Below are 22,727 nucleotides of genomic sequence, written 5' to 3' on the forward strand. Positions count from 1 at the left end.
CATGTAAAGTGCTAGGACTGGCACCCCTGGTGAGCGTTGTGTTTATTTAGAGCTGCATGAATCCAATCAGCAGTTGCAGCAATCTGAAGGCAGAGAGCTGTAAGAGGCGTCTCCTCCTCCTCCTCCTCCTCCTCCTGCTTCACATTGCACAGAGACAGAGGAGCCCCACAATCGCCTATGCTGCCCTGATCTGCACTCTGTACGATCGCTGGATCTCTCTGCACCATCAATGGGCTCTGCCAGGATATAGGTTAGCAAATGTCCTTCTTACTTTTCTATATGATCTGGGGATATACTGATTTCTGATCTAGGATTACAGACTGGGGAGAGTTTCCCAGTAAGTTCAGTTAACTTTTTCGCAGCAGAGAGACATTGGGAAGCATGGGGTTAAGACTGGATGCAGTACCTGGGCACCTGGCTGCGGTGCCAGGCACCGATCTGTTGGGAAGTCTGTGGGATTCAGTGTGCCAGCTCTTTGCTCAGCTCTGTTGATAGTGGAAATGTGCCATTTGTAAGGTGTGTTGCCTGAAACACGCAGGCGAATGTAAACCTTGGGAGGCCCTAAAGTAAATGGTGCTGCCTGGCACAAAGTTGCTGATGAAGGTACATTGGCTTCCCCTGGCTCTCCCCTCCCATAGATCTGAGTCAGAGAGTGTGTGGATGGGGCCAAGCACCTCTCCTACACAAGGAAGGGAAAGGCAGCACGACTTCCCAGAACTGCAGGATATGGTATATAGAAAGTACTACAGAGCAGATCATTGCTGACTTCAGACAGACTCAAGATTGGGGACGGTTGGTGACAATTAACTTTGTAGCCTTAACCATGACCAGCTCTCTTGCTGAATGAACTTAATGGGGTTAACCTGATGGGATTGTCATTTCAGTCTGTTGATGTTATTTGCTGTCTGATCCAATAATCTGCTCCTCTATTCATACTGATGAGAGGCCCTTTGTTTGGTGTCTGGGTATTTAGGTGTTGAGGGACTTTTTGTGTAGTATTTGATGTCTCCTAATTTGGTGTCTTCTTGCTTTTCTCCATGGACTGTCTCTAAAAGGAAGCACACTTTTCGGTACCCATTCCTCTCACCTGGATGGACCATCCTGAGGATTCCTGGTCCGATGTCAAAAGACTCAGCATAGGAAACACCTTGTACTCTTCCAAAATAAAAGAACCTGACAGCTCTTCCTCGTCCCCATCGTCTTGTTCTCAGGGGGACCTGGGTTCCAGCAGAGCTCATCAGTCGGACAACGAGAGGAACCAGGCTCTACAGGAAGGCAGGTCGCCCACGACTGCCCACCACCTGGGTCTTACCCATTTCTCCACCCTACCCAACCCGGAAGACGTCATACTTTTCAGGGATTTAGATCACATCAACAAACTGATCTTACCCAACAGAGAAGCAAGATATAGTGCTTTGCCTGAATCTCAAGGGGACATGTACCAAACCCTGACCATAACTGCGACTCAGGGGCCTGTCAGCTATGATGGCTCACCTGGAAGCTTCATGCACTCCGCTGCCAGCTCTCCGGTCTATGTGCCCACTACCAGGGTTGGATCTATGCTTACACCCATCTCCTACCTATCTGGCAGTGGCCATTCCCAAGGTTCCCACTCTGTGAGCAATCACTCAGTGTGGTCCCAACCCGCATCAGAGACCTCCTCATATAACAGCAATAGCCCTCATGCCTCCAGCAGATACCATTACTCTCCCAGTCCACCCATGGCCAATGGGACCAACAGGGACGCTGGTTACAACAATGGCATCACCGTAAATGGCAGAGATCAATATACTTCCTTGGCTCGGCCTATAAACGGATCCTATGCTAGTCCCTACTCGTCTTACATGCCACCTCCTCTGCCTACAGCCTGGCCTTCTGGACCCTTTGACAACTCCATGCTGCATAGTCTTCAGAGCAGACCAGGGGGCATCCCTATGAGAGGACATCCTGGAGGTAAGGACAATGTATCCAACAATGTATCATTATCGGCCTTGGGGGTTATTGTTTGATATGGATCTTTTCCAACAATATAAAATGTATATATAAAGATATATATATGTCCCAAAAAAAGGTACATAATTTATGTGTTGTAGAGTTAAAGATCTGTCATGGGGGAATAACCTACGACTGATACATTTAAGATACACCTAAATGTTTACTATTTACGAAAGTCAAAGAGCATATGCTGTCTTTTAAATGACTATCACCACAGGTATTTGTGTGTGTATATATATATTTATATTTATATTTATATATAGATAGATAGATAGATAGATAGATAGATAGATAGATAGATAGATAGATGATAGATAGATAGATATATATACATATATATATATATATATATATATATATATATATATATAATAACTATTTTTTTAAAAAGAGCCTACTAAAGGACGAACTGAAATAGGTATATGTGATATATTTATTTATATATAGATAGGACGTGAACATTTTTGAATATTTCATCTCATGAAGGCCACGCTAAGAGACCTTAGTAGGTAATATTGGGGATGAAATGTTCATTACTAGATATTAAGCTTTCTAGTTAAATACATACTCCATTATGATCTGAGTATTGGTCAGTGTGCACTTTTTTTCATAGCATTTTCTCCATGTCACTATCAGGTTAAAATATATACCTGTCCCAATTTATTTATATAATGTATTATATTTAGTGAGAATAGATCTATGAAATTATCGATGTGTGTTACTGTATTTACAGTGACACGAGATATATGATTTTGTATTTAATATCTGATATTATTATTATTACTACTGCTACTCCCGCTCCAACTGCCAGTCTCCAAGGCATGTTCTTGTGTCTAATAAATAACTACAAGTCTCAGCATGCCAACCAGATCATCTCCAGTGTCATATCATCTCCAGATCTGATCTTTACCTTAGGCACCATTGCAGATCACCAGTCATCCATTTTTTTATAATGGGAACATTGGTGAAGTATTGAACACATGGAGCATGTAACTGTCCAGTGACACGCCATCCTTCATCTGCTGTGTCGCCATGTCACACCATGTTATCAGATGGCTGGGACCACTTTACTAGAAGAAGACCCTATAGAATAACACAAGGAGTGGAGAGTAATCCCTGTCCCAGCGGTGTCACTCTCCTCCAATATGTGTCACATGGCTGAGTGCACTCTCACTTCCTGCTGTCACCCTGACTGGCCTTCTATTGCGCTCTACAAGGGCTGAGCTGGCTGGAGGAAGGAGAGTTCAAGCAAAGCCCTTTCCTATAGCACACAGTTAACTTTTATTTTTTTTAAGCTTAATGAAATCTGAATAGTTAATTGATCCAGTTTAACGTGATCTCCAGTTATAATCAATCAACTGATATGTTTAATCGTTAAACAATATCCCATTGCAGTTTGGTGATCTGTGGCCCTCCAGCAGAGGCTAAGAGCCAATAGTGGTCAGTATGGTTATATGCTTGATTGTTTCCTTTACCCTTCGCCAATATTTATAATGGTTTAATTTGGATTTTACTGCAGGAATACCATTTTAATGTAATAGGATATTACATGTTTACGCTAAGAAAATGTTTCCTTTTACCGGATCTACCTTTCTAATTGCTATAAAGAATTATTGTTATTTTAAGGCACATGGTGGTCAGTTTACAATCTAGTGTATGTATCCCCTGTGTACAGTCTTTCTTCATTGTGTGTGGACATGATCCAAGAAACCCAACATGTCTGATTTATTTGAGCAAAGATAATTGGAGGTGGTCATTTAACCAATCCGATTCTATGTTCCACTTTTTCCTCTTGAAATGAACAGCTGATTGGTTGGAATTGACAAGAGCTCTAATTTTCTTTACATTATATTATTTGGCAGACTCGTTCTTAAGTTCATTAATTATAAATAGTAAGGATAATCCACTGAACCTGCCAACTGTACCCGACGAGTACATCTACTACTTACTGCTGAGTATTACTGGTTTAAGGCTTGAAATGAGAATGAGGCTCACATAATATAATTTATTAAAGAAGGCAACAATTATTTTTATTTTCGTTGAATCTGATTGACCATTTGAAGCAAGATGGAAAATTCTCCTTTAGTAATTCAGCTGCTTATGTCCTTGGCCTTTTTATTCATCCATATTATGATATCCCGGTAATTAGAAGGATAAATATAAGGTATAGAAATGATGAGCTAATATTTGCAGTGTTTATAATCCAGTAGTATGAACATATATTAAATCTCTATTAGTACATGTACTGGAACACCATATTAATAGGAGCAAAATGGATCCCAGCACCTACTACAAAGATTCCTGCAGTCTTTAACAAATTACATAGTTGTAACCTTAATTAGGCTCTCCTACATACATCACTGTGAACATCATCTAAATACATCATCTATAAGAATAAGAATTTATCTGCAGCAAAACATCTTCATATAACCGGTAGCCATGTTACAGCAGACGGAAATAGAGATTTACTAAACTCTAGGTGAATTACTAAAGTTGTCATTTCAGGCTGTATTACTTTCAAACACATTAAAGTCACATCGGGCTTTATTCAAACACGCAATCGGTTTGAATGAAATTTTAGAGTAAAATGGAAATCCCTCATTAGATTAGAACTAAAGGCAAAACGTTTTTTTTCTTCATTTTGCCTAGAGCAAGGGAGAGTTATAACACCTTAAATTGTTTTTCTCCACCTGTGTCCCATTGAAGAGATTTCCTTTCACTTCCTGCCCCATAGCCAAACAGGAAGTGAGAGCAAATCCCTACAAATTAAGGAAATTCCTTGGGGACCCACAGGTCACCAGAACTAGTGCCCCCATTGGAAGATTTCCCTTCTTCTTATTTTTCGGGGGACAACCCAAAATGTGGGATTTCTTTTACTTTCGCTTTCAATGATAATGGTAAACAGGACAAATAGAGAGGGGTGATCTCCTTAATGGGGGCACAGACAGCAATAAACTGTGACAAGGGTTCTAATCTCTCTCCCCTCGATGCAAAACCTTTACTCATACTTTAATGTTTGAGGGTGATTTACTAAAGAAATCATTTTCAGGGTAGTATGCATTAATGTCCTCCATCTAATAGAGTTTTAGGCTAAATTAACTTTTTTTATAACTTTTATTAGCATGATATGTAACATGAATCCAAACTAGAGCTACCATTAGTTGGGCAGGATATTGATCTCTGATCATTACCATTCAATGTAGTGTGAGTGCTGGATGCATATTCCATAAACATTCCTACATGGTCAATCATGGTCAATTGCAGCAAGACTCTGAATATCTATAGCTGCCTACATCCTCCAGCCAGATATACCTAACAATATAACTATCTATACTTGTGGCCAGACCCTCCTGATCTGACTGTCATGTACTGGCAGGCCTATGCATGCTGCCTCTCCCCAGGTGACAGTTGTGACATCCCATATGGAGACTGTCACACTGCTGTGTCTCTGCTCCTGACAATCCTGCACTCTCTATATCAATTATTAGTCACCACAACGATTCCTGACATTGAGATCAAACTCTGCAGCTATTTTTAATATTGCAACAACCATCAATCTGATAAAGGTACTCCTGTGAGGCAGTATACTCGATCTTTGCGATAATTCCCAGGTTTATCAGTGAGATAATACCCTTTGATCGATGACATAGTCGTGTGTACACGTTAATCTGTGGACTCATACTGAATGACTTGTATGAAATCATATGAGGATGATCCCACATGAGGCAATGCACTGGTTGATCCATGAGACTCTATATATAACAGTACATAGATATGCTGAAGAACTTTAACCTGAGAGGCCATACATATATGTTGATAAGATCATAGTCTGACCTGTGCTATGACATAATACAACACTTAAATACATTTCATGTAGTTGATCTGTTATATTTGGTGGTAATCTAGAATATATTTTGAATTGAGGCTCAATTCACAAAGCTAACATACTAGAATATTATTATTATTATCATTATTATTATTATTAAGGATTTATATAGCACCAACAGTTAAGGTGCTATATAAAAAAGTTTTTTTTCTAAGTGACAGTTATTTTCATTTAGATCCAGTAAAATTTGGAAATTATAGTTACATAGCTAAAATAAAGATAATTACTGTGTTGAAACTTTGTGAATCAAGCCTCAGTCTAGATGTATTTTTTAACATTTAATTCCCTCCCCTACATTTGAATATGTGTTTCTGTGTTTTCTGTATTTATTTCTTTTAGGTATTTTTTTTAAAATGTATGTTAATTAGACCTCATTCACACAACTGTAAAAAAAAAAAAAAAAAACAACATATGAGCATTTTTTACGCATCTGAACGCAGCTGCATTGTTTGCTCCATGCACACTGGGCTTAAAAAACGCCTGTTCCTTTGGTAGAAAAAAATGCACACATTTTTTGTACACAGTTTAGGAGAGTTTAGCGGTTTTTTTTTCCAGTCAGAAAGCTCCAACCAGAAACACAAACCAGAAGGGTTTTTTCCCCCTAGGATGAACTCAAAATATGCCTCTAATTGTCCTATGTGTATGGATACATAGTATAACATTGGTCTGCTTCTACAGACAAAACAAAAAACTCCTGTAGAATAAGCGATTTTTATGGAGATATATTCACAGGTGCTAAAGATGCACTAGGGTTGATTAACTAAAACTGGAGAGTGCAAAATCTGGTGTAGCTGTAACCAATCAGCTTGGAGGTTTTTGTTTTTGTTTTGTTTTTTGTCAAAACTTGAACAAGCTGAAGTTAGAAACTGCTTGGCTACATACAGAACTGCAACAGATTTTGCACTTTCCAGTTTTAGTAAATCATCCCCACTGTGGTTCAGATCAAACTCCAAAAATCTGAGGACATATACACATACCAGACATTCATGTATTTAAAAAAAAAAAAGAACAGTTTTACAAACAGATCAAGTATCATGACATGCAGGAACTAAAACATAATTAAATGTTTACAGCCATGTGAATGTAGCCTAGTTCTGATTGGTAGGTTGAAAAGTACTTTAGTTGGTAGCCTAGTGATTGGTTATACTGCCTGACCACAACCTTAAGATTATCCAATTTATAAAATGAGACCAAATGAGCGACTGATTCGGGATCCCATATAATGGAGTTGTATAAGATAGGAGAGCTGGCCACCACCTGCCAGGTGGTAGGTACCCCATGTGCCATGGCAGAGCAGAGGGCACCAACCCCTGTGTCATGGTGTGAGAGGTATACAATGAAGACTCAACATTGTCCTGTCTCAGTATCCTCACAGCTTGTAAACATTGCAGAGTAGATCGTCCCTTCCAGAGATTATTCATTTGTAAAACCCCTGACAGTCTGTTTATCATAAAATTCCTCCGAGAATTTCCTTTACAGTCATTGAAGATCAAGGAGCAGTCACAGTAAAACAAAATATTTAAATTTCGTTACTTAACCTAGCTGTCTAATATTCCCCCCCCCCCCCAAAAAAAATGTGTATATATATATATATATATATATATATATATATATATATATATATATATATATATATATATATATATATATATATATATATATATAAATTCAGAGAGTCTATATCACCTAATATTGAGGAAACACTAAAAAAAATAGAATGATAAAAACATAAAAAGCATAACACGATCTATCTATATAGCTATATCTATCGATATTGATATCGATATATCTATCTATCTATCTATCTATCTATCTATCTATCTATCTATCTATCTATCTATCTATCTATCTATCTAGTTTGTTTCTGGGCTTATCTAATAGTGTATAATAAAATTCGGAAATATACCAGTGATTCTGAATCTATTTTTTTTTTTTTTTACAATAAATTTCTATAAGCATTTCTTTATTCAGCAGAGCCAAAATGTATTGTTGTTGGTTCGGATGTTAATAATTGTATTATTATTATTATTATATTTTTATTGTTTATCGAATTAAACTTTTTTTTTAAATATACAAATCCTGTAAAATAAACATTTAGGACAACTAGCAAGCCCCTAAAATCATGCCATCAGTCACCTGTACAAAAGCAAAATGATATTATTGAAAGAGAATTTCTTTTCTCTTTCGGCCTGAAAGGTCAACCTTCTGCAGAGTTTAAACCTTAACTGGGGTTATTTCCACCTATTACTCATTGCTCTAAATTGTGCAATATAACAGGGACTCATCCAGGGTCTGACGGATTGCTGTTTAACTCTAACGTCCTTGAAGTGTCAGGATTTTATGGATTGCTAAATTAAAAAAAAAAAAAAAAAAAAAAAAAAAAAAAAAGCTCTGTACCTACTATCCGTGGTCTAGAAATGAACTTCTGTTTTGTAACATTGCCATTTCCTGGAATATTAGAAACCTTCCTATATTAAATTTGCTCTGCCTGCGTTAAAGGTTAAGACAGTATTATTTGTATGGTTATCATTATTATTATGTTATATGTTACTGGTGCTAAAGCATAATGCGCTTTTGTTGTTTTGTTTTTGTTAATGGTTAAAGAAATACAAATCTAGATTTTTTTTGTCATTTTTTTAAATAAAAAATTGTACTAAATATTTATCGTAAATGATATTTATACATAACAGATTACTGTTGATACTACTACCACTACTAGTATTACTACAGTCTTTACAAAGTTATACTTTTTTTTACTAAATCTAGCAGTATTTCTATTTCAATGTAACAATCTGCTATTGTCAAATTCATTGTATTTAGCTAATCTGATGATGATGATTCCAAAATATGTACGAAAATGTTGATGACATGTTCTTTATTGTAAATACAGATTGCAATGTGTATTTATTACAAGAGGTGTCAGATCTGTTCGTCTATACAAGGGCTGACAACTGTAACATATCTACAAGCATGTAGCATTTTAAAAAAATACTCTTTACATATCAAAGTATACATAATAGATAAAAATACAATTTCTCTTTTGTAATTATTGGGTTTCTAAGATCTTGTTGAGTAGCCGGCACTGGAATCAGTCAGTAATTAGTGGGAAGGGAAAGATTGGGGGTCAGCGCAGACTTGTAGGGGTTGATTTGGGCAACTAAACTGTTGACTTGGCAATTTTCACCAGGGCTTAGCGAATAAGGTGAAGCTCTGCTGACATCTATCATCCAATCAAAAATACAGTTTCTTTATTTTCATGTATTTGATTGGATTTTCTTTGTATAGTGAAATTTCACCATATTCGATGAGCTCTGGGGGCAAATTCTCTTGCAAAGTAAATCAACCCTATAATAGAACTTGTCTAATTATTGGAAGTTGTCACTTGATCTGATATCACCAATATAAATATAGGATTTCATCTCAATCAGCCAAGTCCCAGCCCGTAGAGTGCACATAGCTATGTCTAGTCCTTGGCATAATGAAATTCTGCGACTTGTGGTCCCACTGCAGATAACTAGTCATAACATTGGGGGTTGTGGTCTTCAGAGGTTTGAAAGATGTTTCCTTTAAATTTGGAAATCGAATACAGAAATATTTATTTTCTATCTGTGGAAGGAGATAGACTGAAGGAAGAAATGTGAAAGTTATTCTGCAGCACAGAAATGTGTCCAGGACTGGAGGAGCTCATAGAAATACCAGATCACTTTTTTTCTGATTATTTTTTGTTCTGTATTGTGATTTTCTTTTATAATGTGATATTATTTTATGTATTATTCTAGCTACAGTATGAATTAAGCCCCACGCTGATTCCACTTCTGCTGCATTAAAAAAAAAAAAAAAGAAAAAAGATTAGGATTCTTGTATTTATCAAAGTGGAAATTCCTTGTAAAGGTTTCCATAGAGTGATGGATCGCACATGTGTAGGAGATCGGAACTGATCGCTGTGTCTGTTGCCCACAGATGTCCTGGAGGAGCTCCCAGAGAGCAGAGAGTGTGTGAACTGCGGCTCAGTGCAGACCCCCCTATGGAGACGGGACGGCACCGGCCACTATCTGTGCAATGCATGCGGCCTGTACAGCAAGATGAATGGCCTGAGCCGACCGCTCATCAAACAACAGAAGAGGGTGGTGAGTGATCGGGGAGGGCTGCTGCTACATCTCTTTTATATATGTATCTTCATTTCTTATATAGGAGACAGGATCTGTTATGTATGACCACACTGATATAGACATTATACAACTCTTTTAAATCAGCTCCCACTTTTTTTCCTTTCCATATCAATTTCTACAGCATCTATAAAGACACTACCATTTAAGTTGACCACACACTATACAATCTGATTGTACACTCCACCATCGACTATGAGAGTCTGCTTTGATACAAATTGAATAGATTGCTCAGATTTGTCCTCATATTGTTAAAGTAGAACTATGGGTAAAACTTTTTTTTTTCATTCATTTTGGATAGAATATAACCCCTGTCAGATTTTTATTTTTTTTTGCCATCTCTGTTTCATTGTGGAAATTTCCCTTCACTTCCTGTCCCATAGGCAAACAGGAAGTAAGAGGAAATCCCTGCAAATTAAGGGAATTCCTTGGGGACCCCCAGGTCATCAGAACTAGTATCCTCATTGGAAGATTTACCCCCTATTACTTTTCTAGGGGAAAACCCAGAATTTGAGATTTTCTTTAACTTTCACTTTTAATGATAATTGTAAACAGGACAAAGAGAGAGGATGAATCTCCCCAATGGGGGCACAGGTGTTCTAATCCTCCTCCACTCTATCCAAAAAAAAAAAAAAAAAAGAAAGTTTTGCCTTTAGTTGTACTTTAACTTTACAAATCCTGTATAATAATACTATTAATAATAATTAATGCAGCCAAAAAAATTTGCTGATGCAAAAGTTCCTTCATATACACTTTTTGATCCGTTATATGCGTAAAATTGTCCTATTGTCTTTTATAACACCAGAATGCATATGTCCAGATATTTTTGGGATTTTGTGTTAAAGTGGTAGTAAACAGCCGCAATAAAAAAATAATTAAAAAAAAAATTCCCCTGCAAAATATTAGCATAATGTGCTTGTATGAATAACATACTAGCACATTTTGAAATACTTACCTTAGAACAAAGCCCTCCAGCAGCACGCTGTCACCGCTGACAGGGCTTCCATCTTCACCCGGTCTTCCTTCCGGGTTCGCGGACTCCGGCTGTGAGAGAGCCCTCGGTTATGGCACTGAGGGTCCAGCTATGTCGGACCTTAAGAGCGCATGCACTGGGGACATCACCGGCTGCGTCCAGTGTGAATATCTCCTAAACGCTGCCCATTTAGTAGATTTTAATTTTACCAATAGTTAAGTCTTATTATAGGCTTACCTGTAGGGAAAATTCACAAAGTGGACTTTACTACCCCTTTAAGGATCTGAACACAGGGCATGTTTACACACCTGTGTGAATGTCTCCATTGAAAACAATGCAGTTGCGTTTAGATCCGTAAATAAAAAAAACTCTTGCAAAAGTCTAAAGCCTCGTACACATGATAAGAATATAAGACGAATGATCGTCCCTTATTTTTTGTATGCTAGTCTCATATGGAAAAACAATAAGTTACTAAAGTTACGAAAATTCTCCTACGACAGAGCACAACTTTGGAGGTGATGTCATGTATTGTATTGTATTGTATTGTAACATATTCTTTCATTTCCGAGCATGCGTGGATTTTTTTTTTTTTGTACAAATACCATACTAATTACATGAAGATCGTTCATTCTGTTATCATACGAAAAAAAATTTCATGCATGCTCCTTCGGATATTTTAACATGAGCTGTCATGATCGGCTCTTGAAAGCAGTGTAGCAATGATCAGTTTATTGCACGGTTGCTCAGAAAGCATTATTTTTCATCCAATTTTCTCATTGTGTATACTAGGCATAAGAATACATGTTAAAAAAAAAAAAAAACTGAAAAAAACAAATTTCAGAGCATTTTTGGTTTATGGATATCTGGATTTATTTTGAATACCTGAATGCAGGGGTATTGTTTTCAACAGGGACATGAATAGAGGTGCTGAAAAATGCGCTGCGTTCAGATCTGTAACCACAAATCAAAGTATCTGCATCTGAAGACATGGAATTTGCGCAATTATGCAATGAAACACATATATATGTATAAACATAGATACAAAAATTGCATTCTGGGATTGAAAACAGAGCAGAAGGATATAAAACTAGAAGTTTACGCATTTAAACGCCTACACGTCTTTATGCATTTGAACGCTCATATACAAATATTTTACTGATCATTTACACAGGAACTTTTGTGCCAGAAATAAATGACGTGTATATGATGAGTAAAATTCTTATGGCCATGTGCATGTAGCCTTAAAAGTGGCCATATGGTATACAATCTCATTGTACAATTTTCTTTAGCTCTACCATCAACTATACAGCACAAGGGCCTGCCTGATTTGATTCAAATTGAATAGGTCATTTAGGCGTGTCCTCCTATTACATGTTTTTGGCAAATCTAAATGAGATTGTGCAGAGACCGTACAATCAGATTGTATAGTGTATGGACAGCTTTACTCCTAAACTGCAATATAGCAAATCTCTGGAATTCTAGTAGCTATAGTTCACCCTGCTAGCCCCTGTTTTATATAGCTCTTTGCAATTAGGCTGGAATATACCTGTTTTGTGGCTTGGGGTTGATTTTTTAGGAAGAATAGGAAAGTGAGGGGAGATCTCCCCAAATCCTAAGGGCAGCAATCATTTCGTAGAGAAGTTTTAGAACATCCGTCCCCCCAGGTTTGTCGGCGATACCTCACATGTGTGATTTGAATAGCGTTTACATTTGTGGGTGCGATTTACCTATGCATTTTCTTTGCTGCGTGAGCACACGGCGACGGTGGAACTTAAACCACTTCAACCCTGAAGGATTTACCCCCTTCCTGACCAGTGCACTTTTTGCGATTCGGCACTGCGCCGCTTTAACTGACAATTGCGTGGTCGTGCGACGTTACACCAAAACAAAATTGACGTCCTTTTTTCCCACAAATAGAGCTTTCTTTTGGTGGGCGCACGCCCACTAGCCCCAGAAATTGAAGGGGACATACAGGTATGCCCATTTGCCCACCGCTGCCATTGTGCCGACGTATATCGGCGTGCGGCGGTCGGCAAATGGTTAAAAAAAAAAAAAGAATTCTTATTTTTTTACATTGCACTTAAAGTGGGGTTCCACCCAAAAAAACAAAAATACTTGAAAAATCCTAAAAACAAAAAAACATTTGGATATTTTTTTTTTTTAACTTACCTCTAAATGCCTGTTGCTAGGGGGTCCCTCGTAGTCTGCCCCTTCCAGTGCCTGGGCTGGTGACATCACTTCCCCCTCGGCACAGGAAGGGCTCCGCTCTGCTCCCTTGCCGCTGTCAATCATCTGGGACCCATTACAGGTCCCAGGTGACTGAGCGGCCAATCACGGCGCACGGCGCCGCTCGCGCATGCACAGTGGGTGCCAGGCTGTGAAGCCACAGCCCGGCGCCCACAGTTGCAATGCCGGCGCCACTGAACGGAGGGGGAGACGAGCGGGGCTTCGATCCCCCGCATCGCTGGACCCAGGGACAGGTAAGTGTCCAATTAAAAGTCAGCAGCTGCAGTATTTGTAGCTGCTTACTTTTAATTTTTTTTTTTTTACCCGACCCCCTGGGTGGAACTCCTCTTTAAAAATATTCCGATCGCCAAAATCTGCGATTCTGAATACTGTCATTTTTTAAAAATCGGCGCCATTGGCAGCCGAGTGACCCGGAAGTGACTTTGTGATGTTACTTCTGGGATTTTACATCAGAGACCCGATTAAAGCCGAATCCAGCTTTGTTCGGGTCTCAGCCAAGGCGGCAGACATGATGGGACGGTAGGCTCCGGAAGAGGGAGGGAAGGCGGCGGCGGCTTTTAGCCGCATCGGTTGTTATCACTAAAAAGCCAACTGCTGGGTCTAAAAAACGGAGCCTGCAGCTGCAAGCTTCACCCCAGTATAACCCTTCAAGTCATGAACGCAAATTTGTGTATGGTCGGTGCGAAGGGGTTAAAGTAGTAAACAATGAAAAAAAAAAGAGTACTTTCCCTGCAAGGTTAAGGCATAATATGCTAGTATGCATTGCATACTAGCACATTATGAGGGACTTACCTTGAAACGAAGTCCTCCAGAGGTGCACTGTCACCACTGCAGAGGCTTCCATCTTCATGCGGTCTTCCTTCCAGGTTCGTGGGCTGCGACCGCTTGAATGGCCGAGCCGCAATGATGTCACTCCCGTGTAGCCGTGCAGGAGACACGGCCGTGGCACAGAGCTCTGAAGGAACGGCCCGGGTATGCTTTTCCTTCAGAGCGCATGCGCCGGTGATGTCACTGGCTGCTGCTCACTAGAATATTGACCTAAACGGTGCACATTTAGGAGATATTCATTTAACCTACAGGTAAGCTTTATTATCTGATTATTTTACCCGTCGGTAAAAATAAAAACAGAGGGATTGCTTTAAATAAATAGTTTCAAGCGAATTTCCCATGTTTATGAAAGTCATGCAGACATCACTTTCTAAGATTCACAGGTAATATTTCTAAATAAAAAATAAACAGAGTCTTGCGAGCTACCATGTGAAAATCCAAATGACAATTAGAGATGATTAAAGGACAGCTGCTAGCATTGACCATGTCCCATATGCTCGTGCCAAATAAAAAAAAAAATATATATATTTTTTTAAATAGTTAGAAGTTTTGACATTGCTGAAATTTCAAACCAATCAAATAGTATAGGTTTGAGAAGTGAGAAGCTTGTAGTTTAAAAAAAACAAAGCAAGAGAAAAACATACATACTCAACTCCCCGGCGCAGCATCTGTCTAATGCTGCAGTTGTTCCCTGCCGGCTCTAAGCCTGAGAAATGAGTGTTCACATGTCCGCTGATTGCTCAATTCTCAGTCATCCCAGAGCAGAGAGCCAGAGACTGTTAGCCACCTTCTATCAGATCTGCCCCTCCAGAGCTCACTGGGGTGCCATGCTGGGGAGGGGGTGGGATCAGCTGGCTCAGGCTCTTAGCGACTCACTGAGAGGCTGAGCCAACAGCTGATCAGTCATCTAAGTGGATCCTGACAATATGGTCGGGATCCTTCCAGAGCCTGAATCAGCTGTAAGTTGATTCTGGGTCACAGGCGAACACAAGAAAGTGCATTCCTGTGATTGGCAAGGATTTTTTTGGCCATACTTCTCTTTTACACTCTGTTTTTATCCCAACTCATCCTTGGGGGGGAGCGGAGATCTGACAGATCCGTCACTGCACAGTGAGCGCAGATGGACCTGTCGTCCGCTGGCTCAGCGGGGATCAGCGGATCGATCCCCTGTTGAGCAAGCAGCGTCCATGAAAACGGATCGGCATGTGTGAAAGGGGCTTTAAAAGGGTAAAACAAATTGCTACTCCCAGCACAGTTCAGAGAGCTTAGGGTAGGTTCAGGCACTGGTGGTGGGTTAACCACATAGCAAAACAAGGCACCCAGACAGTATGATTTTCCTGGAACTATGTGTGATTTTCCTGGAACTACTCTTTATATAAACATGGCAATAGAATCATGACATTCACAGTTCAATTGACTGGCATTTTAGTCCCCCAATTGTAGACTGGCTAATCCTATTTCTGTAATATTTTATAATAAATTAATGACTTTTTTAACACTAAATATATTTGTAGGGATTTTTACCTGTTTCCTACAAGACCAAAGACCAGACTTATCTTTCCTTGAACAGTAGTTAAATGTTCCATCATGTGGACCAGTGCCATAGCTATGCGCTGAACCTGTAACATTTTTTTGCACCTGAAAACTTGATCATGTTTCCAAACCTTAAGTCTAGGTTCACACTAACGGGAATGAAATCATTCAAGTTCAGCTGAACTCGGACAATTTCATTCCCGCATGTCAGTCCCGACTTCAGAGACGTCTGTGTGGGTTGCTGCACAGATGTCTATGGAAGTCGCCAGAAGAAACTACTTTTGGGAATTGGCGCGACGCCGCAAATGCGGTGTTGCACCCATTAGGATGTTGCCATTGCTGGCAATTGCCCCCCATTTGGCATGCCATTTGACATGTCAAATGGCATGCCAAATCGCTCCAGTGTGAACCTAGGCTAAAGCTGGGTTCACACTATTGCAACTGGGATGCAGATTTCTCCGCTTCCAATTCGCATGACAGAAGAGTGTGACCGGCTCTCAATGAAGCCAGTTCACACATATCCAGGGCGGCCACAGGTGCGAAAAATTTGGACCTGATTCCCCCCTGAAATGGAGAACAGGGATGCACCGGACCCCCTGCTGCGAGCCGCTCCGCACAACAGTGTGAACCCAGCCTGAATGATTCGATAAATTACTATAATGCCAAGTTATAAAAACAAGTTAGTTATTTATTGATTAAATAATGTTACCATTGACATAAATATTAGATTGTTAAGCACACATGCAATAAAGTGTAACTAAACTCAAATTTTTTTTTTTTTTGGATAGAGTGCAGATGGATTAGAACACCTGTCAGTTTTTACTGCTGTCTGTGCCCCGGTTAGTGAGATTTACCTTTTTCTATTTGTCCTTTTTTACCGTTATAATTGAAAGTGAAAGGAAAAGAAAATCCCAAATTTTGGGTTGACATCAGAACACTAACAGAGGATACATTTTCCAATGGGGACACTAGTTGTGATGACCTTGGTGTCACACCACATTTCCCTCACTTTTGAGGGTTTTCCTCTCGCTTCCTGTTTTGGCGATGGGCTTTTAGACAGGAAGTGAAGCAAATCTCCCCTATAGAATACAGACGGCAAAAAAAAACCTGACAGGGGTTATAACCCTTCCTTACTTTATCCAAAATGAATAAAAGTTTAGTTACACTTTAAGCATGAAAGACTGTAAAATCAGGATAAAAAAGTTTTCTATTCCTTATAACATTTCAACTCTCTGAATAGCAATACAGTTGCACTTAAAAAAGCTGCTTTTGAGAAACTACTTACTTAACTATTTTGAGGACCTTTTATTTTGAGGCAGTTATGAGGGCAAAATATGGGTCAATCAATTGTATGAGAGTAAGACAAAGTGTAAAACAAGTTGACAGAGTGCATTCATGAAATGCAAACATACTTGTTGGTATTTATGTTGCAGTGCAGGAGTAAAGACACAGGGGTATGGTTCACTCTTTTACATTTAGTACATCAGCTTTGATGAAGTTCTTCCCAGTTTATCTACAGCAAATTTTATCTTGTAGCATTATTATTCCATAGCATTAGCTAGCAGGGCAGACACATGTGTATTATTTAACTGCTGCATGTCCAAGCTCTATTGTCCTGGTGACAGGTTCCCAGTAAAAGCTAGCTTATGTAAAAGAGCACTATCATTAAAAATATGCAATAACTATATAAAATTAAAATAATTTTTTTAACATAAATAATAAAAAGCACAATATGCTGATTAAAATGCCTTTTACAATGCACTTTAAATTGCATATTGTGTTTTTATTATTTATGTTATATTTGTTTGGGTATTTGAATGTGACAGCAGTGAGAGGGTTTTTATTTACCCTTTATTAGGCATATAATTAGATATAATAATATTTCATTGCACTTGTTTGAGCATGGGGATATATTCATATATATTTTTTTTTTTTATGGACCCATACCTGATTATCTCCATTTTTACATGTAAGCCAAGCTGTCCAGCAAAAGTGAGGCTCCTTACACAATAGCGTTTCTTTTTAAGCTAAAAAAAAACAAAACTCTAGAAAAGAACGCTGATAATAGTGTTTTTGTGCCAGCTTGTAGTAGCATTTTAGTAGCTATTATAAGCTACTGAATGCTAAAAAGAAAAAAGAGAGAGAAAAATGCGGCTATTCTGCATTTATAAGCTTTTGTGGGGGTATAGTTTTACTAAAAAACACTAAAAAACGCTTATGCAAGAGCGCTGCGAAACTTGCGTTTTTAAGGCAGCATTCTACAGCTAAAGCTACTGCCATTTTTATAACGTCCAGTGTGCATGAGGCCTTAGGCTGTATGCACACTAGCTTAAAAAAAAACGCTCCTAGCAGCAGATCTTGAGGGATTTTTTTCAGTTTTGAAAGCTAATAATTTCACCAATGTGTCCATGCACACTATTTTTGTCTAGAAGCGTTTTTGCAATATTTCATGTCAATTTATGATCTTGCATGTTTTTAAATTTTGCAATATGAAAATGAATAAAAAGTAAATAATAAAGGAAAAAGAGAGAGGGAAAAAAAAATAAGAAGCGTTTTTAGTACGAAAACATTTTTTTTGGTTTTTTTTGTGTTTTTGGGAGCGATTTGACAGCAGAAAAAGAAGCTGAATACCCCTAACTGCTGCTAAAAGCTGGCACAAAAACATTATTAACATTTTTCACACAGCATTTTTCTGGCATTTTTTTTAGCTTATAGTGTTCATGGGTCTGTGCACACTGGGCTTGAAAAAACTCCAATTCCTTTGGAAGGAAAAAAATGCTAATTTTGAGTGTTTTTGTATTAGCGTTTAGGAGAGTTTAGCGTTTTTCTTCTGCCAGAAAACCGCATAGAAGTAAAGACAAGGTTTAAATCTTCAATGAGAGTTGCCGCGTCAGTTTATACTTAAGGAGAGTAAAGGCCCATTTAGATCTATGTGTGTGCTTAGAAGGTACATTTTTGTGGAATTAGGGAGGTGCATTGTCATACCTCAACATCCATTTCCTTTGTGCTTTGATGTGCATTTTCTGTTTTTTGAATTTGGAGTGTATAGGGTTAGCAGCCAATGACCAAGGTTTGTTAATAATTTTTGGCAACACATCAAAACAATGGGCTTGACTTACTGTGCATGTTTCAAGTGCATTTGCACAATTTTTTTCTTAATAAATGTGAATGTGGTAAAGCTTCAAGAATACCCAATCAAGGTGGCAAGCAGTGTTGCCAACCTCCCGCAGCATTTTTTACTGACAAAACATGGAAATGTACTAACAGAGCACATTTTTTACTGACAACCTGAAAATTGACTCAACTGCTATTAAAAACAAAGACAATCGATATTTAAACAGTAGAAACACTAACAATACCCTTAACAAGTAATTTGCCTGGTATACACTTAAAAGTCAACAAAGCATAACAAATTATCAGCCCCTGATATTTAAAAACTGTTGTAAAAAATTACTGATTTTTACAAACTGTCCGTAAATTTATTGACGGTTGTCAATCCTCGATGCAAGGAAAATAAAAAATTGCATGATTGGAAGATAGAAATCAGCAGAGCTTTACCACACTTACTAACATCTGGGGAGAATGAGTGCAACTGGACTTGCAAAGCTATTTGCCTTTAGTAAATCAACCCCAATGCTATAAATATGTATTTGATGTGACGCCATTGACTTCTTTTGGGTTCTCAACACATTAAAATGCAGAAAAATTGGCATATCAAATTTTTCATAGCAATCTGCAGTGCAGTGTTTTGATGGGAACAAATACCATCTTTTTTATTACGAACCATGACTTATCTGTTTTATTGCACCGGGGTCATGATTAGTCTTGAGGGTCTATTCACCTATGCATTTTAACCCATGTGAATGCATGCACGCAGGTTAATCATTATTTTAAATAGTTCTAATTCTTATCTGAGTAATATGTTGATGTGTGTTGTCCACTATTTGATGCATCAGCATGTGTTATAGGGCCTACTGATAGCAATGATAAAGAAAAAAAAAAAAAAGCAAAAAAAAAAAAAAGGGTATGTCTTATTTTTCAAAAGGACTGAGATGGGAACAGACACCGTCATTATAATGAGGAACCGAGACATATGCATTTTAGCATGTCAGGGTCACGCTTAGCCCTAGAGAGCCGTTCACACCTATGTGTTTAAACACATGTGAACACACGCACAGATGTTACCATTGTTTTAAATGCTTTTAGATTACATCTGTATAATGCATGGATGTCTGTTGTTCATTGTTTGATGCATCAGCAAGTGATACAGGGCCTATTGATGGCAATGGCAAAGCATGGAAATGTATTCTTCGTCTCAACCATTATCACTGTCACTTTTACTGGACAGCTTGGTCTGCAAAATGGGGAGAAATGCTAAATGGGGGAAAAAAATAAGAACGTGAACTAAAACATTAATTAACTAAAAAATTCACTAAATAAACTCTCTCTCTCTCTATTTTATTTAGTGAATATATATCTATATATAGCTATATCTATATCTATAGATATAGATATAGCTATATATAGATATATATTCACTGTATGTATTTATCAACATACAGTAGTTTTCATTATATTTATCCTGTGTTCTGGATGAAGATGCCCTATAAGAGGGAATCATCTACAGAAACAGACATTTATTTTTACCTAATAGGCTGTATTTATCAGGTTCACTGGGCTGGGAAATGTTTAATGAACAATTCCCTAAATGTATTGTTATGTGACCATAGTATAATATACAGTATATTATGCCATGAAACAAAAGAACAGCGTCTTGTGCTGAAATGGTTGTATAACAAGATTGTACATAGCTCTCAGAATGTGTGTGCCACATAGAAATAGATATTGCCTGGGTAATTTACTAAAGTTTTATTTTCCCAGAAAACCTGTATATGGTAAAGTAACCAATTAGGTTGAATATAAATGTATATATAACCAAATTTAGAGAGGAGACTGCAATGGCAAAAAGCCAGAGTTTTCTAAGGAACATTTTCTGAAGTTGTTTTAGGAGAACTGAGAACTGAGCGGGCATCAAAGCCTTGACATTTGTTCCACTTAGCAGGGTAATATGATAATAAAATGCCATCTTCTATCAATGACTGAAATATGTGCCAAAGTCCCCATATCTGTGCAGATGTTGGCATATTTCACATTGTGTTCACATTTGCTAGGACGCTTAGTGCAGCCGTTGTCCTTCAGTTATACCGGTAAAGAGAAGTCAGATGTGATATAGAAAATGTTTTGGTTGTTTTGCTGAGTGCACTGCAAAGCAATTCAATAAAAACATATCTTACTGAAGGATTTGCAGTGCCCTTGTAAACTTGTCCTGTGCCGTAAAATACTACAAAATATTTAGATTATTTTCTTTTAAAATAAACATATTACATACCTTGATGATGAGTATGACCTAATATATGTATAGGAAAATGTTACTGCATGTCTTAGCGCTTAATAGATCTCCAGAAATATATGCACAGGAAGTTATAGGCATATCTTTCCATTCCTGGCTTTCATTAAAAAAAGTCAATTTCAGCAGATTATATATATGGATCTACTGAATGTTTTTACACAAAATTTTCTTTGAAATATCGTCTGCTTATACATGTTTTAATTATATTCTCTAAATGGCACAGGTTTGTGACAGCCTCTTTAAGCACAAGATTAAAAGTGAATTATTATTATTGGGAATTGTTACACAAACCCGATAAAAAAGTTTTTGTTTCATAGACCAAAGACGTTGGAAAAAAGTTTAACAGGTTAACAAAAATAAATAAATGTATAAAAAAAGGTTGCTGTAGAACATATACCCCCCAAAATCAGCCAATACGGTGAATATCTTTTTTAGCTGATGACAAGTAATAGAGGTGGTTGTGTTGATACACTTTATGTCAGGAAGAACTTTTATTTTCCTTTTACTGGAAACAAAGATAAACATAAAGAATTACTTTGGATTATCTAATAACTGCACTGCACACTATTACCATTAGGAATGAGGTTCAGATTCCCCACTACAATGCATTCAAAGCAAAGTCTACAGGTTCAAGATTTATGGTCCTCGTGAATTTTTTGTGCTTATGCACCTGGGAGAATTTTTTAAACCGCAATGTACTGCATGGCATTTGAAATATGGCCAGCAGGTTGCAAAGGGCCAAAAAGGGTGTTTTTGGATAAGGCAGCCCACTCACTTTACAAGGAAGGTGTGTGAAGGGGGACGCACACAACAGTCATGGTGTCACTGTATTAGAAGCCTCTATAGAAAAGGCATAAGCTTTTACTAAACCGTGCTTTAATTCTTTCCAAAAGTGCAAGCCTCAGGTGGCGTCTGCCCCCAGCATGGCCCATTTAGGTTTCAAGTGCATCATTTATTTAATAACCATTTGTTCTTGGAACTGCTTTTGTTGCATCTAAAGCACCTGAAGTTATATCAGTCACATTTACTGCAATCCCCTATCCCTATAGATAAAATAAAAGTTAGACTTACACATATTAGGCCTAATATCCCTGATTAAAACTGTCCTGTTGCTGTATCCCTTGCAGTATCTCTATTCTTGTGATAATGTCACAGCCTGTACTCTTTATCTCTAGTAAATTTGGGCCTAGCCTGATGCTGGCCAATTTCACAATGGCATCAGCAAATTACTGGCAAATTTCTATCAGCCAGTCAAAGCAGGTCAGTTACTGTTTAATAAAATAACATGTGTCACTTCTAAAACTACCTCTACATTTATTTTCTCGAAACAGAAAGGAATCAGATTAGGGTGTTGCTTTCTCTATGTTGTAAGCCATTTTAATTGTAAAGGAAAATATTCACAGCCAAATATGCACTGCCAGTGTGTGTTGTCGTTTGTTTGTAAAAATACAGTTCCAAAACCCAGGCACAATTTTTAATTTTTAATTAAAATGAAATTCAAATTAAGTTGGTGTATTTTCAATGTTGCTTTCAAAGCCACATGGAAAGAGCCCTTTACTGCTGTATGATATATATATACAGGCATACCCTACTTTTAAGTATACAATGGGGTTTATTTACTAAAGCTGGAAAGTGCAAAATCAGGCTCACTTCTGCATAGAAACCAATGAGCATTTAACCGCAGCTTGT

At 38.0% G+C, this 22,727-nt stretch overlaps 1 protein-coding gene across 6 annotated transcripts in view; it reads left to right on the top strand.

Moving 5' to 3' along the window:
- Positions 1 to 22,727, top strand: part of GATA6 (GATA binding protein 6) — a 41,248-nt gene that overhangs the window by 4,442 nt on the left and 14,079 nt on the right. For 2 of the 6 annotated variants that reach the window (XM_073631461.1, XM_073631460.1), the window contains exons 2-4: positions 1,056 to 1,953; positions 9,842 to 10,008; positions 16,417 to 16,467. In XM_073631461.1, the coding sequence (XP_073487562.1) occupies positions 1,092 to 1,953; positions 9,842 to 10,008; positions 16,417 to 16,467 (1,080 nt within the window). In that variant the 5' untranslated portion in view covers positions 1,056 to 1,091. Of the gene's footprint in view, positions 1 to 65; positions 251 to 398; positions 793 to 1,055; positions 1,954 to 9,841; positions 10,009 to 16,416; positions 16,468 to 22,727 lie in introns of those variants that run through there. The other 4 variants (XM_073631459.1, XM_073631456.1, XM_073631458.1 and 1 more) reach the window with 4 other exon arrangements.

This window comes from Aquarana catesbeiana, linkage group LG05 (genome assembly GCF_042186555.1).
Source record: "Aquarana catesbeiana isolate 2022-GZ linkage group LG05, ASM4218655v1, whole genome shotgun sequence".
Classification (NCBI taxonomy): Eukaryota; Metazoa; Chordata; class Amphibia; order Anura; family Ranidae; genus Aquarana; species Aquarana catesbeiana.